Source organism: Phocoena phocoena, chromosome 4 (assembly GCF_963924675.1).
Source record: "Phocoena phocoena chromosome 4, mPhoPho1.1, whole genome shotgun sequence".
Taxonomy (NCBI): Eukaryota; Metazoa; Chordata; class Mammalia; order Artiodactyla; family Phocoenidae; genus Phocoena; species Phocoena phocoena.
Genome location: NC_089222.1, coordinates 50,484,354 through 50,499,628, shown reverse-complemented (window position 1 = coordinate 50,499,628; position 15,275 = coordinate 50,484,354). Strand labels below are relative to the sequence as shown.

The window sequence follows — 15,275 nt, the reverse complement described above, 5'->3', positions numbered from 1 at the left end:
TCTCTAGTTGCGGCAAGCGGGGGCTACTCTTCGTTGCGGTGCAGGGGCTCCTCAATGTGGTGGCTTCTCTTGTTGCAGAGCATGGGCTCTAGATGTGCGGGCTTCAGTAGTTGTGGCTCGCAGGCTCAGTAATTGTGGTGCACGGGCTTAGTTGCTCCGTGGCATGTGGGATCTTCCAAGACCAGGGATCAAACCCATGTCCCCTGCAATGGCAGGTGGATTCTTAACCTCTGCGTCACCAGGGAAGTCCAAGAGGAAGCTTCCTGAGGAGTAGTAGTTAAATTAAAACTTCATCCTAACATGGCAGAGAGGACAAATTTGGAGAGGAGACAAAGTGACAGAAACAATTAAGAGTAGAAGATTCAAAGGGGATGGTGGATTGGAAAGACACCTACCAAACTGAAAACAGAGACATCTCTGAGGAGCTATCTTGGTTGAAGGTGGTGGTAGAGGGTTATTTCAGCTTTATCTGTATTCTACAAAATTTTCTCAAGGACAGTGGTCTCATGTATTTATGTTTAATTTGTTATTAAAATGAAGTAAATATTTTTGAAAGGAGAAAAAGAGACAAAGGAAAAGTGAGGACAGTGCCTAGACTTGTACAGCTATTGGGTAGCTTTTCATCTGGTACCTGAGACTCCCAATGTGGGTCATTGAAAGGCTGTTAAGGTCAGTGTATCTGTCCAAGAAGTAGACAGTCACAGCCCCACTGACCAGAGCTACTTCCTCTTCCCTGCACCTGGGGCTATAGGTTTGCCTTTGGGAGGGGGTTAAGAGGTCCCACAGGCCTCTGTGTACATTTGGGTTTATCACCTAAGATTGTCTGAGTGTCTCCAGGTGACCACGGAGCTAGCCAGAAGAATCTACTAATCCCTTCTTATCCACCTATAGATTCATTGAATTGACGCATTAACAGGCAAGTTTAAAAGAAAGAAAAGAAAAGGAATAAAGGAAATAGGGCAATTTATTGGCTGCCACAGGCAGAACTGGCACAAACAACCTGCCCCATGTCCTTCCCTCTTAGTGCCAGCACAGGACACTCTCCTTAAGATCCTAGCAGGCTCCCCTAGCCATGGATATGGCTGAAGATAGAGACCATCACTGACCTTGGACAAAGACTTGACCTCGCTGGACCTCTGCCAAGGCTCACTTCCAGGGGAAGCCCAAGAGGTCAGTATGGGTCCCAGAGCAGGATCAGGAACCATATGCCAGCCTCAGCAGGCCTTCCTGGAGACCTGGACTCCGTTCCTTTTAGCGTCCTCCATCTTTCCTTTTTCACTCATTGGCCCACCCAACCCACACTCACATTACTGTCTGTCAGAGAAATATCTACACTTAATCAAACCCCTCCCTCAAGTCTATTACATCAAAGCTCAGACTTCAGTGCTCATTGGATTATTTATTCCTAAAACCTACTCTAAGAAATAAGGGTCTAATATTATCGGTCCAACTGTCTCACATTGCTTAGGGACACAAAGTTTAATTAAGGCTTGAATTTGAAACGTTTCGTGGCCACTAAATTGTCTCCAAACTATTTACTTAAATTGTTTAGGGTCTTCTAAAATTAAATAATCTCAAATCCTTATTCTCAATACATTCAGTAAAGTCCTCATTTTATCTTTTCACAAGGAGAGCTATCACAGGAATTCTTATTAAATGGGTATTCTCCATACGACAGATGACTTTCTATTTGGATTGTAGGTAGAACTGAAAGAAGGAGTGAGTAGGCGTGAGGGTCTCTAGACTGGGCGGAAAACATGACAATGCTTTTGTAGTTTAAACAACTGTTCACTCTTACCCTTAGTGGTCAAGAATCCAGTTATTAATCGTTGAATAAGTTGGGCCATACAGCATATGAATGTAAAGAGAGCCAGCGTTCACTGTGGAGTAGATCACATGATGACAAGCTTCAAAAATGTCTTGCAGAACAGTAACAACGATGGTGGGCTATAGCAGAAAGAACTGAAGCTAAAAATCTGGGTTTATATGGAACCTAGTAGGTTGTCATTTGGGAAAGTTTGAGCACTCTCAAGGTAGGCTCTAAAACTTGGATCCCAATCCCTATAACATGTAAATTCTTGGAAGACAGGAATCTTATCTGATGGGTTCACTGTTGTCTCCAGTTCCGGCACATAAAAGATAATCTCCAAACATCTGTTGAAAGGCTGAGTGAGTAATCACAGCTTTTCCACTGATTAGCCATGGAAACTTGGGATAGATCCTTCAAGGCTCTGGGGCTCAGTCTTCTCACAGGTAAATGAGAATATTCTATTTAAATGGTGCTATAGGGATGAAGTGACAATGTGTGAAATTCTGAACCATGGTAGGTGTTCGATAGTTTAGAAAGAGGTGGTAGGAACTTGATGGTTAATTATTTTTCTAACTCCTAGTTCATTTGTGAAGTTGCCTCTTGCCTTGCTTGTTGTTTGTCTAAAAATTGAAGATAACCTTCACGCTCAAAAGACCCAAACCACCCTGAAACCTTTTGAGGAAGGGTTTTTAAAGGCAAGGTGAGGAAGAGGGTCGAAAGGTGCCTGATCGGCTTGTGGACATTCTTCTGTTGGTTGGTAGTGCAGTAACCGGGTGGTATTTCGGGAATCAACATCATCAACCTTCTGGTTCCAGCTAGTCTGGGATCTATGTGCTTGCGGTCAGCATGCGGTAAAGGGTAACTTCTTCCACCTGGTGGGGGTTTTAGTATCTGCAAGTCAGCTCAAGGGTATAGCTCAGGATATTACCTATAACCCCCGAGGAGGAACTAAAGGTCCTTGACTTTGTTTTATGGCTAAACTATGATGATCTTCTCTTGCTTGACTCTTTTCCTTTGTTTCTGCATTGTCTCACTTCACTGATTAAATTTGCTCTTTGGAACTCAGGGAGGCTAAAGCTTTTTTACAAACAAGAGGGAGAGGACACGGGGTGTGTTGTGGTTAGGAGGGGAGTCTGTTCCCGGGAAGGCCTCGCAGGGTCCTGCTCGGTTTCAGTAGGACTGAGTAGCTGAAATTTAAATTTTTAATTAACTTAAGTTGAAATAGCCACATGTGGCTAGTGGCAACTATATTGAACAGCACAGATGTCGGATATTTTTATCATCACAAAACGTTCTATTGCACAGGGATGGTTCTTAAGGCCATTATATCTGATGAGTTCATCTACAGAATGGATGTAGATAAAAAGAAGAACAGGCCAAGGACTGAGCCCTGGACAACAATACCATTTAGAAGTCTAGGAATAAAGAGGGAGTAAGATAATAAGAGGCAGTGGCCGTTGAATTCAAGTGATCATATTGTCATGAGAACAAGAGAAGAAAAAGTTTTAAGAAAAAGGATAGTACTCCAATGGATACAGAATTGTCCTTTAGCCTTAGGGAGACGCAGATTTGGGGAAAACCCATAAAAAGCTACTTCAGAGGCACGGTGAGGGACAAAAACCCACTTAAGTTAGATTGAGGAGAAAAGGATGGTGAGTAGTGAAGTGAGTATAGACAATTTTTCAGAAGAGTTCTGCCATGAAGGGAAACAAAACAATCATTCAATTAGAAGATGAGCAAAAGATATGAAGAGACATTTCACCAAAAAGGATATACAGATGTCAGATAATTAAATTATATGCCCGACGTCATTAACCATTAAAGAAATGTAAAATAAAGCCACAGTAAGATATCACTACACCTTTCAGGATGGCTAAAGTAAAAAATAATGACAACATCAAATGATGAGGGTGCAGAGAAACTAAATCACTCATACATCCCTGGTAAGAAGGTAAAATGGCGGTTTCTTAAAAACGAAATGTGCAAATACCATCTGACCCAACAACTGCACTCATGGACATTTATTCCAGAAAAAGAAGACTTAATGGCCACACAAAAAGGGTTTTCTTTATTTACATGAATATTTATGGCAGCTTTATTTGTAATAACCCAAAACTGGAGAGGACCGAGTTGTCCTTCAAAGGTTAATGATTAAACAGGTTGTGGTACATCCATTCCATGGACCAATACTAAGCAATAAAAGCAAACAACTGATACGTGCAACTTAGATGCATCTGGAAGGAATTATACTGAGTGAAAAATACCAACCTCAAAGGTAGCATGCTGTGATGATTAATCTGATGTGTCAACTTGGGGCCACAGTACCCAGACATTTGGTTAAACATTATGCTGAATATTTCTCTGAGGGTTTTGGAGGAGATTTATATTTAAATCAGTGGACTTTATAAAGACGCAGACATAGAGAATGGCCTTGAGACACGAAGGGGGAAGGGTAAACTGGGACGAAGTGAGAGAGTGGCATGGACATATATACACTACGAAATGTAAAACAGATAGCTAGTGGGAAGCAGCCGCATAGCACAGGGAGATCAGCTCAGTGCTCTGTGACCACCTAGAGGGGTGGGATAGGGAGGATGGGAGGGAGACGCAAGAAGGAGGTGATATGGGGATATATGTACATGTATAGCTGATTCACTTTGTTATACAGCAGAAACTAACACACCATTGTAAAGCAATTATACTCCAATAAAGATGTTAAAAAATTTTTAAAAATGAAAAAAGAAGTAATCAGAATGTGACTTGAAGGGTTTACAAAGTGAACCCTAAAAAACAACCACACAGAGCTGTTTCACACAGCCCAGAGGGGATCTCCTGGTGATTCTGGACACTGGCGCACCTCACGGAGGGGCCCCCATCCGGACAACAAAGCGAGAAAAGCCTGACTTTATCCCACAGCCAGGGAAACACGACCACGCCTTCATGCAATCGGACCCGCAGCTCCTCGGGTGGGCGCTAAGGCAAACTCTCCTGAGAGGTCGAAATGCATTATCAGTTCTCCGGAGGCTAAATCCCAATGCAATCACTGTTAACAATTCCTCCACCCTACAGCCGGAGATAAAGTTTCAGCCATCCCTAAAAGGTGCGGAGATTACTTATTTCTGAGTAAGAGAACAGGAGAGGTCTGGGCTAAACCAGAGGAAACTGGTCTAGGTGGCTTAAGGTCCAGCGTCCCGGTTAAGCGAGTGGCAGGGCGTGTTTCCAATGAAGAAAACAGCTCCCTTGCGCGCTGTGCGCGCAGCTCCAACCCGGCAGGAGAAGTTAAAGGCTCCACGGCCCCACGCAGCATTCAAGGCCATCTCTTAAAAGGAAGATTCAAAAAACAAAGGTTGGTAAACAGAGGGAACTATCATTTTTGACAGCCGCACAAAGACTTTCTGGCAGAGTTTCCTGTCACTTGGAAAATGATTGCTAAGGAATCGTCTCCTGATTAAATGCGCTCAGACAATTGGTCGTGCACATCACCAGCTGAAACTGGAGCAGAAAGCCAGGAGCCGGCCGTGCACTAACGGCAGCGCGGCTACCCGGGGTCTTTAAATTCTGATTTCAAAACTGCTCCCCAAAGCTTGACTCTGCAAGGGAGAGTGCCTTATGTTATGATTCAATGGGTTAATCCATGTAAAGCGCTGAGGGCAGCACCTGGCACTAAACAAGAACTCAATAAAGATTAACTGTCTTTGTTAGTAATATTCATTCATGCCTTTCCACTCAGAAATTACTGGACTGCTGTTTACGGTTACTTTTCTCTCTCCTTATGCATTATGAGCTCCAAAGTGTCATATTTATATCATGCATCTCAGAGCCTGGGACTGTGCTGGGCTCAACAGAAGTTTGTGATTTGAATTGAATGATACTCACTTGCATTACCTTGCAGAAGTGATACAAATGAAAAGAGCGGGGAAATCAAAGACAAGTGAAATCTCAGCCTCCTTTATCTCCTCATTCTGTTTCCTCATAGCACCCCTCATTTATGGGGCTGTTCGTTACATCTTCCCTGCTGGACACTGGTTCCAGCTGAGCCTCAGTGGAACCAGTAACACGGTTTGCCAGGCACAGTTCAAGCTCAACCGATTTTGATGTCACCTGCCCCCCCAACCCCCCGAGACTGGACATGGTAGAGGATGTGCAGACAGGCACAAGCCCAAGCCCTGGGAGATTTATTTGAGAGCTCCACTACTGCCTTCTTCAGGTGCCTCTTGACATACACCGAACCAGTACCTATAACAGCAAAAACAAGAGCAACCAACATTTGCTGAGCACCTATTATTCACCATGCTAAACACTTTCATATATTACCACATTTAACCCAAGCAATAAACAAAGTGTATATTCTGTTATTTTCATTCTATCAGGTGAAAAAACTAAGGCACAGAAAAGTCACAATGAGCCACTTGTTTAAGGTCACAACACCAGTAAAATGGTGACATTCAAACCCAAGTTCCTGACTCTCCAAACGCATTCAGGTAACCACTCAAGCCTACAGTGACCTCTGGCCACACAGTCCAGCTCTGAAGCGCAAAGCACCACAGAACTGTTTCTCTGCAGGGCAGTGCATGTGCCTCCCACGCACCTGTCTTTCTTTTCCCCACAGCATAGCATGGCAGCCCAGCTTCTCTCATTTTCCGCAAAAGACCCCAAAGATTTCCTTTTTCACCTGCCCCTGGTTACTGCCCCATTTAGAACGTGCCTTAAAACATGACCGCCTCTGGTTTCTAACTTACGCCTAAGGGACCTGCTCCCATTTTCTTTCCTGGTGGAACAAAGGCATTGAAGCCACAAGTCACAGAGGCAAAAAGCATTTATTGATTGGATTCCCATCAATATTCGCCCTCTGCCCAGGATTAGACTTGGCCTCATGCCTTCTTTGCTTTGCTCCTCCTACTCTAATGTATAACTAGTCTCAGGAAGCTGGAGGAGGACAGTCAGGGACTGGCCACGGTATCTGCCACACTCACTACAGGACCGGGAATTAAGAGGAGGACTCCAACCCACAAAATGACAGAAGATAAGGTACAGTCGTATTATGTCCATTTGCGGACGTGAATAGGGAAATCTGTTGAAGTCAGTGAGCATGTTGAGGATTTGGGGGATGTTGGGTGTAGCTGTCACAGATCAAAGCTACTTCTCTTGGCCGATTGATAGTTTGGCTGCTAAAAAAATCATATTTTTTATTCAGTAATTGGGACTTTAAGGATATTTGCTCTCTTTTCTGACTAGCCTGTGTAATGTTTTCTCGAGTGGTACTACATAACCATATTATGGAAGGAATGTGCAAAAAAAGGCCTATTCACCCAAATCTAACTAATCGTGAAACTGATCTGAAATCTTCAAAAATATCAATATTCAAAAAACAAAGGGTAGAAGGCCTGTTTTAGATTAAAGGAGACTAAGAAGAACTGACGACCAAATGCAACAAGTGATCTTAGATGGTGGAAGGAAGAAGAAAACAGCTCTAAGGGACAATATGGGGATAGTGAGAAATTTTGAAAATGGTGTATTAGATAATGTTTTATAACTCTTACGTTCTTGGATGTGATAATGGTATTGTAATTATGTAGGAGAATGTCTATGTTCTTAGTGAGTACATGCTGAAGTATTTAGGAGTGAAGTGACACAAGTATCTGGTGTAACTTACTCTGCTGAGCCATCTTTCATGTCAGTAAGTGACAAGGCTAGGAGCACAGGCTTTGCAGTCAGGGACCTGGATTTGGAGTGTGCTGATACTACTTACCTGCTGTGATACTGGGGTTAAGTTATTTAACTGGCCTATCCACTAATTGAGATTTTAAGGATATTTTCTCTGTTTTCTGAGTAGTCTGTATGATTTTCTTGAGTGCTTTTCTCGACTGCAACAGATTAAGAACACATTGGGATATAACATAAGGATATAGTATGGGATATACAGGGATTATAATAGTTCTCTGCTGTAGGGGTGTAATTAAATGAGATAATATTATAGAAACTCAGATGACAAACATTTTAATATCAATAGTTATGTATTTATATAATGTGTATTTAAGGAATAACTAGGATTTCATGATTTCCTATAAGAGCCCAGGATACAGCTAAAGTAGTTAAAACTTTAAAAATAGTATAAAGACAAATATTAAGTTAATAACTATACGGATGGTATGTAGATTTGGCAAAAATTATGAAGGTAGTGTTCAAACAAGTGACGTTTGGTAGATATTGCAAAAAGAAAGGTGCTTAACCACACTGCCTGGCACATAGCCTATGATCAAGTTTCATATAGAACTATCCTTAAATTCCCTCAGGGGCCTTTAGAAATTGTGTTGTAGTACTTCTCTTGAGAATTAAGGAATTGCCTAAAAAGGGAACCCAGAAAGAATGAGAACTGATGTAAAGCACAATGTTGTAGCTTCGTAAAACCACCCAGACTTTGAAAGAAGTGAACTAAGCATGAGACTGAGGGTTAGGAGACCTGGGTTCTCACTCTGGATATACCCAGTAATGCACTGTGTAATTCAAAAGACTTGGACTCAGATTCTTCAACTGAAAGAGGAGGAGATTAGCCTAGAATCCATTGCTCTCAAAGGTCCCTTTCAGCTTGAAAATTCTATGGCTTGAGAAGCTCCTGGACTTTTCCAAAGTTGGGTGCAAGATCGCCTTTGGGTTGGTGTACATAGTATTTTGTAGAGGAAAGAGTACAAGCTCTGCTCCCTACCTAGTCAATCAATAGATGCTGAAAATCTGCCTTTTTGTTTAGCAGTGGGAGTTTAAGATGAGCTCCGGTTTCCAATACAAGAGTATCTGTTATTCATCAGCTATGTGTGTTGGGCATACCACTTCATCTCTGAGCCCTGGTTTCCTCACCTGTAAAATGGGGATAATTTCATGTACTTTGCAGTAGTGTTGTGAAGATTATTGGTGATTTCTAAAAATTTGACAGGTGGTTGTTTGGCAAGAGTGATAAATGAGATGATAATGATGTGATTAAAGATCAGTTGGTTTTTAGCCCTTTCACTATTTATAGGAAGACCACAGTATGTATCTTATTCAGCCTTTGTAACAAATCTATGCATTAACTATTATTATACCCATTTGCGGGGTAAAGAAACTGAGATTTGGGGATGTTAAGGGCCTAGCTGGGACTCTTCCAGGTTTTCTGACTCCCAAGCCTACTTGTTTTTCCTAATAGACTCCATCTGATTTCTAAGCCACAAAATAAACACCACATTTGGGTTTTTTTGTTGTTTGTTTGGTTTTTTTTTTTGCGGTACGCGGGCCTCTCACTGTTGTGGCCTCTCCTGTTGCGGAGCACAGGCTCCGGACGCGCAGGCTCAGCGGCCACGGCTCAAGGGCCTAGCCGCTCCGCGGCGTGTGGGATCCTCCCGGACCAGGGCAAGAACCCATGTCCCCTGCATCGGCAGGCAGACTCTCAACCACTGCGCCACCAGGGAAGCCCCACATTTGTTTTATGTTAAGGTTCAGCCACTTGCCCATTCTACTCTTCTACATTTATCCAGCGCATATTTTTAATTGGATATAGAACATAGTTTCTTTAACTTAAAATTATTAAGCTCCAAATGAAGACAGTCTTTCTAAAAGTGCATGCTTAATACCTTGTTGCCTATGAAGAAGTTGAAAGCTGCCACTTGGTGGATATATGGCCTTTAGATGAGTTCATTACCCTTTCCATATCATTACCTTTTCCCATACGTAAAATGGTATAATAATTTCCACCTACAAGGTTGTCGAGAGAGCAGGCAAACCATTTAGAACACAGAGCCTGGACAAGAGTAAGTTCCTCTCTAAGTTCTCACTGTTTTCACTAGCTCCTATGTACCTATCCTTGAGTCAACCTTTTGGATATTAGATTGAATGAATGGAGGTTAATGGGCCAATTCAAACTTAGTTGTTTAGTAGTTTTCAGAAATTTTCCCTCTCATAAACAAAACTTTCTTTGACCAAGTCTAACCACAAAGAAGGTTAACTACAAATGTTATCTCTTTTTATTTCACAATGGAAAAAGAAATGATGGGAAGCGAAGAGCCAGTTCAAAATGGAGTTCAGGGAAGGAAATCAAACCTGAAAATAAGAGGTACAAAACAAAAACAAAAAAGAAAATGCAATCAAACAGTTCCAGAGACTTTGATACTTGGTATGATCACTTTGGTTGGGAATTCAAGTGGCCCGATTAAAATAAATGAGATTGCTCCTTATCTGAGCAACTGGGTGAAATTTCTATCTCAAGGAGTTAAAGTGGGGAACTTCAGGCCATGGGTGGCAGTACCAGAGCCAACGCTGGAAAACGAAGCCAGGGAGACCAGAGGACAAAGACTTTAAGAACACCCTAAGATTTCTAAATGTTTAAAACCTCTCTTATCTCCTTCACAGTGGCTTTTTTGTTATCCCTATAATGTGAGAAAGTGATCTTAGGGGCAGCTCCAATATTTCTATAGCAATGACTTAGAACAAGTTAATTGGAAGGTAATGGGACAGGAGTTCCAGAGATCTATGTTTGAAAATTAACTTACAATTTTGTCAAAGCAATGAAGGAACAGCTAACACTGTTGAGACTGTCATTTGGAGTGGAAGAGGAAGGCTGATGGAGATTAGAGGGGACCGGATCTGCTGCAGCCACCACCTTCAGCCCCAACTTCCATTTCTGTAACACCGCTGCTCACCATTGCTCACCAGTTGGACTCAAAATAAGAAGAAAGGAACTATATGCTTGTCTGGTGGGGACAGGAAGAGAGGGCCAGCTGAGAGCAGAAGCCCAGGGATGGAGTGGGAGGGGCAGTCACTAAGACACAAGTGCTGGGAGACTCTGCCACGGATGAAATGGAGATTCAGGGATGAAACTGGGCAAGTATGTCGTAGCCCTGGGCTTGGTGTTGGGTAGGACCTGAGGTTCTTCTTCAGCTGAGCTACAGATGAGCAGTTGAGTAGCCTTTGTTTGCCCTTTTTGATTTTCATCAGAAACCTCACAAAAGTTTTTTATTTTATTTTATTTTATTTTTTGCGGTACGCCGGCCTCTCACTGTTGTGGCCTCTCCCGTTGCGGAGCACAGGCTCCGGACACGCAGGCTCAGCGGCCACGGCTCACGGGCCCAGCCGCTCCGCGGCATGTGGGATCTTCCCGGACCGGGGCACGAACCGGTGTCCCCTGCATCGGCAGGCGGACTCTCAACCACTGCGCCACCAGGGAAGCCCTCACAAAAGCTTTTTATGGGTGTGTGAGGAAGGAGGGGATTTGTGTGGTGAGTGGTGGGAAAATGGAAAATGCACGTGGAACTGGTCATTGTTTGGTGATTTGCTTCAGCATCACAATCGGCAAATCCTATAAATATGTGCACTCTTAGTTGTTTTTTTTTTCAGTTTAGAAAGATTAGGATGCTAGAGTTTCAGACCTGTTTGGCTTGTGAATGTTTGTTTCTGATCAATGAGAAATGCAAAATAGCCAAGTAATTAAAAGCATAAGTTCTGGATCCAAATAATTATTCTATCAATACAAGTTACTGGCTGTAAGACTTTAACTAGTCTAGTTATCTATAAAATAGGGATACTAATGGTACTGTCATGAGGAGTGTGGTTGGCAGAATAATGGTCCTTAAAAGATGTCCATGGGACTTCCCTGGTGGTTCAGTGGGTAAGACTCTGTGCTCCCAATGCAGGGGGCCGGGGTTTGATCCCTGGTCAGGGAACAAGATCCTGCATGCATGCTGCAACCAAAAGATCCCGCATACCACAACAAAGATCCTGGGTGCCACGACTAAGACCCAGCGCAGCCAAAATAAATAAATTAAAAAAAAAAAAAAAAAAAAAAAAAGATGTCCACAACCTTGTCCCCAGAACCTGTGAATATGTTACCTCACATAGTAAAAAGGGCTCTACAAACGCCATTACCGTTATGGCCCTTGAGATAGAGAGATTCCGGCTGTGAAGATGGAGGAAGGGCATGACTAATCAAGGAATGCTGTAAAGCTGGGAATGGCCCTTGCTTTACAGCTAGCACGGACCCTGGTCCTTCAACCACAAGGAACTAAATTCTATCATCAACCCAAATTTTCCCCTACATCCTCCAGAAAGGAACACAGCTTGCCAACACTTTGATTTTAGTCTGATGAGACTAGTGTCAGACTTCTGATCTACAAACACTGTAAAATCATAAATTTGTGTTATTTAAGCCACTGCTTTGTTTGGTTATTTGTAATAGCAACAAGAGAAAACGATTACAGGTAACTGACATAATACACATACAGCCATGAATGGCATGCAGTAGGCAAAATAATCAGTATTAGGCATTGAAGCTCTGTTTGCATTGCACCTAACATCAGATTGTCCAGACTGCAGTAATGGAGATTATCAAGAAGGGGGTTAAAGCCTGCTTAAGGCGCTTCTTTGTCCCCTCATTACTAATGTAAATGGGTTGAAATTCTCTGTCCTTGGAAACAGCTTAAAGGGAAAAAGGATTTAAGGAGAAATCACCAACCAAGTGAATGGAACCTCATCTTAGCTTTGGCTGCCTGAGCCACTGCGTTTTAGATGTCTCCAGTTCCGTTTCAGAGGATAATTCAAAGTCTCTGGTAATCCCACACACCATAACCATACCGTGTGTGTGTATTTGTGTGTGTAAGCACTCGCACATGTGCACTTTTTACATATATTTTATTTATAATTATTTTACTATTGATTATTAATGAATAACTATATATGTATATATGACTTATATCTAATAAATACAAATGTGAATTATATAATTATATGATATATAAGATATTATATATATGCTTCATACTTATATGGTTCTTTGGAGATATATATATACCATACTAGCATGTAATTTGGGTCAGCTTTGATGTCTTGCCTTTCAGGGAACAAAGTTACTGGGAGGGAAAGTCTATATAGGGGCCACCTGCAATTAATTCTGAATTAGTAGAAAGAGAGGGAACATACAGATTCCCAATCATCACCCCAGAGATTCCAATCCACTAGTAGATCCGAGGTGAGCCCCAGGAAGCCACACATGTAATAAGCTCTTCAAGTAAAGTCTGGTTTTAGGACCATTAGACAGTAACTTCAAGGGCTCTCAGGGTGGTACTGTGATAATACTTTGTTGATGATGACACTGTGAAATTTCTGATCTCCAGAAATTTAATTGGGGAATAAGGAGGTCTGGTTAATTAGCTATTCTTCATGCTGGAGTAGGGGGATTTACAATTATTTGCCAATTGAGGGAAAAACTGAAGATTATATAGGGAAAGTGGCTTGGGTCACATACCCACTAGGTATCAGAGTGGGAACTAAACGCTGTGTTGATATGACTCATTAATTCATTCAACAAAGTTCCTACTGTATCTTATGTCATTTACTTTAAAATTTCAAATTACATAATTATACATGAAATATTTTCCTTACAAAATGTATAATAATATAAATAAAAGAAAAATACTCTTTTACCCCACCTCTCCAATCTCACATTCCTCCTCAAAGGTCAGCCTTTTGGTATTTGTTTTTCAAGAAAATATTCTATGAGTTACATAAAACACACACAAATCAAATAACACTTAGGTTTAAGTCTTTTTAAAAAAATAATTCGATTTCACAATTTCCTTTGTCACTTAAAAAGTCAGTATATAACAATCACATTATTCTAACTGCTGTATCAGGACGTATTTGAATCTATTTGGCCATTCCGTTGAATGACATTTAGGTTCTTTCCACAATTCTTGCTATAACATGCACAAAAATGCATCAAATATCCTTATATGTGACTCTGTATGCATGATATGAGTTCTCTAAGATGGTTAGACATGTAATTATAAGTTGAAAGGGATGGATGCTCTGCCACTTTCTACAGTTTTTTGTAGCTGCATGAAGTTCGGGAGAAAATAATATCCCTTAATTCACAACTCTAGGTTCAACAAGTTGCAGATCCTGAAAAGTATTTTACCTAGATGTTGATGTGGATTGTGATGCCTCTTAGATGAGTTCTGAGGTGTTTCTGTATCATGGCAATGTCCAGGAGAGCTCCCTATCTCTTTGTTACTGGTGTCTTATTTGACTTTTCAATGATTTTTAAAATTTTATTTTAAAACTGTTTTTTAAAAAAACAACAACAAACAAACAAACAAAAAACTGTTTTTATCTTGGCAGTGTCCTTTAGTCAGCAGCAATTCTAGTTCACAGTCCTGATTTTGAAGCTTAAAAGAAAATATACACATATATATATAGGGAAAAGGATGTCTGCTTCCTCCCCTGGACGAAGCTGTCCCAGATTTTTGCTGCTTTAGCAGTGTAGGGGAAATGAAAGGTGCCCACAGTCTCATATGAATGAGCCCTGCCAGGAGCATAGGGCACACAGTGAAAGAGTATCAAGGGACAAGAACCAGCCAGTGGAGCCTGTCAGAAGTCCAAGCTGCAGAGAGATGGGGCAATGGTAACTGGAATTGCCTGGTGTTTCCCAGCCCTGTGTTTCATTCCCCACAGGTCACCAGGACCTTGGTTTTTACTGTCTTCACTGCCGTGCTGGGTTCCTTCCAGTTTGGATATGACATTGGCGTGATCAATGCACCTCAACAGGCAAGTGAAACATGCCCAAGTTCTCTTTTTGGTAATTTCTATCAGTGACAGAAAGGTATCTGCTCCACATCCAGAGAGATAAGGTGGGTCCACGCGGGGAACACGGGATAATCCTGGTCTCTGTCAGGTTCCACATGTGTGCTTCCAAGGCTGATAACTTGGCCTTGACTCCTCACTTTAAAACCCTCACAGAAAAAGAAAGAGTAATAAATAATCCTTGATCTCTGACTCAGCTATTCGCTGAGCTCACAGAAAACTCCAGCTAGAATACCACGTGCCTAAGGATTTTTTTAAAAAAACTTAAGAGCTGATTGAAGCATACATTCAGAGCTCCCAGATGCACAGATGAAAATGCCAGGGAATAAGAGGGAACAATGGAAGGATAAGGTTGTTTCAGTGCACAAACCTGTACTGAGCACCAACTCACTGTGCGTCAGGCACTAACATATGCTCTCCCCCATTTGACTCGCCCAACAACCTTATTATGCCCATTTCTTGTCCAGATTAAAACATTTTGGAACCCTGCAGGGGTGGGGAGTGGGCAGGGGAGGGGATGGAATTGGATGAAGGAGGTCAAAGGTACAAACTTCCAGGTATAGGATAAATAAGCACTAGGGATGTTAGGTACAACATGGTAAATATAATTAACACTGCTGTATGTTATATATGAAAGGTTTTGAGACAGTGAATCCTGAGTTCTCATCACAAGAAAAAAATGACAAACAAGCAAACAAAAAACACTTAGGAGCCCTAACACTAACAAGATTCTAGTCCTTCCCCCTACTCCTGTGTCCCATAGGTGATCCAAAGTAAAATAATACAAAACCTTTAAATAATAGTCAACAAGGCCAACATAGTTTGGGTTTTCTCCATGTTGACCATGTGAATGGGTATTTTTTTA

The 15,275-nt window shown here is 41.7% G+C and overlaps 1 protein-coding gene across 2 annotated transcripts in view; it reads left to right on the top strand.

Moving 5' to 3' along the window:
- The first annotated feature begins 6,823 nt into the window (after positions 1-6,823).
- Positions 6,824-15,275, top strand: part of SLC2A2 (solute carrier family 2 member 2) — a 29,629-nt gene continuing 21,177 nt past the window's right edge. The window contains exons 1-2 of one of the 2 annotated variants that reach the window (XM_065876990.1): positions 6,824-6,838; positions 14,282-14,374. In XM_065876990.1, coding sequence (XP_065733062.1) covers positions 6,824-6,838; positions 14,282-14,374 — 108 coding nt within the window. Of the gene's footprint in view, positions 6,839-14,281; positions 14,375-15,275 lie in introns of those variants that run through there. The other variant, XM_065876991.1, reaches the window with a different exon arrangement.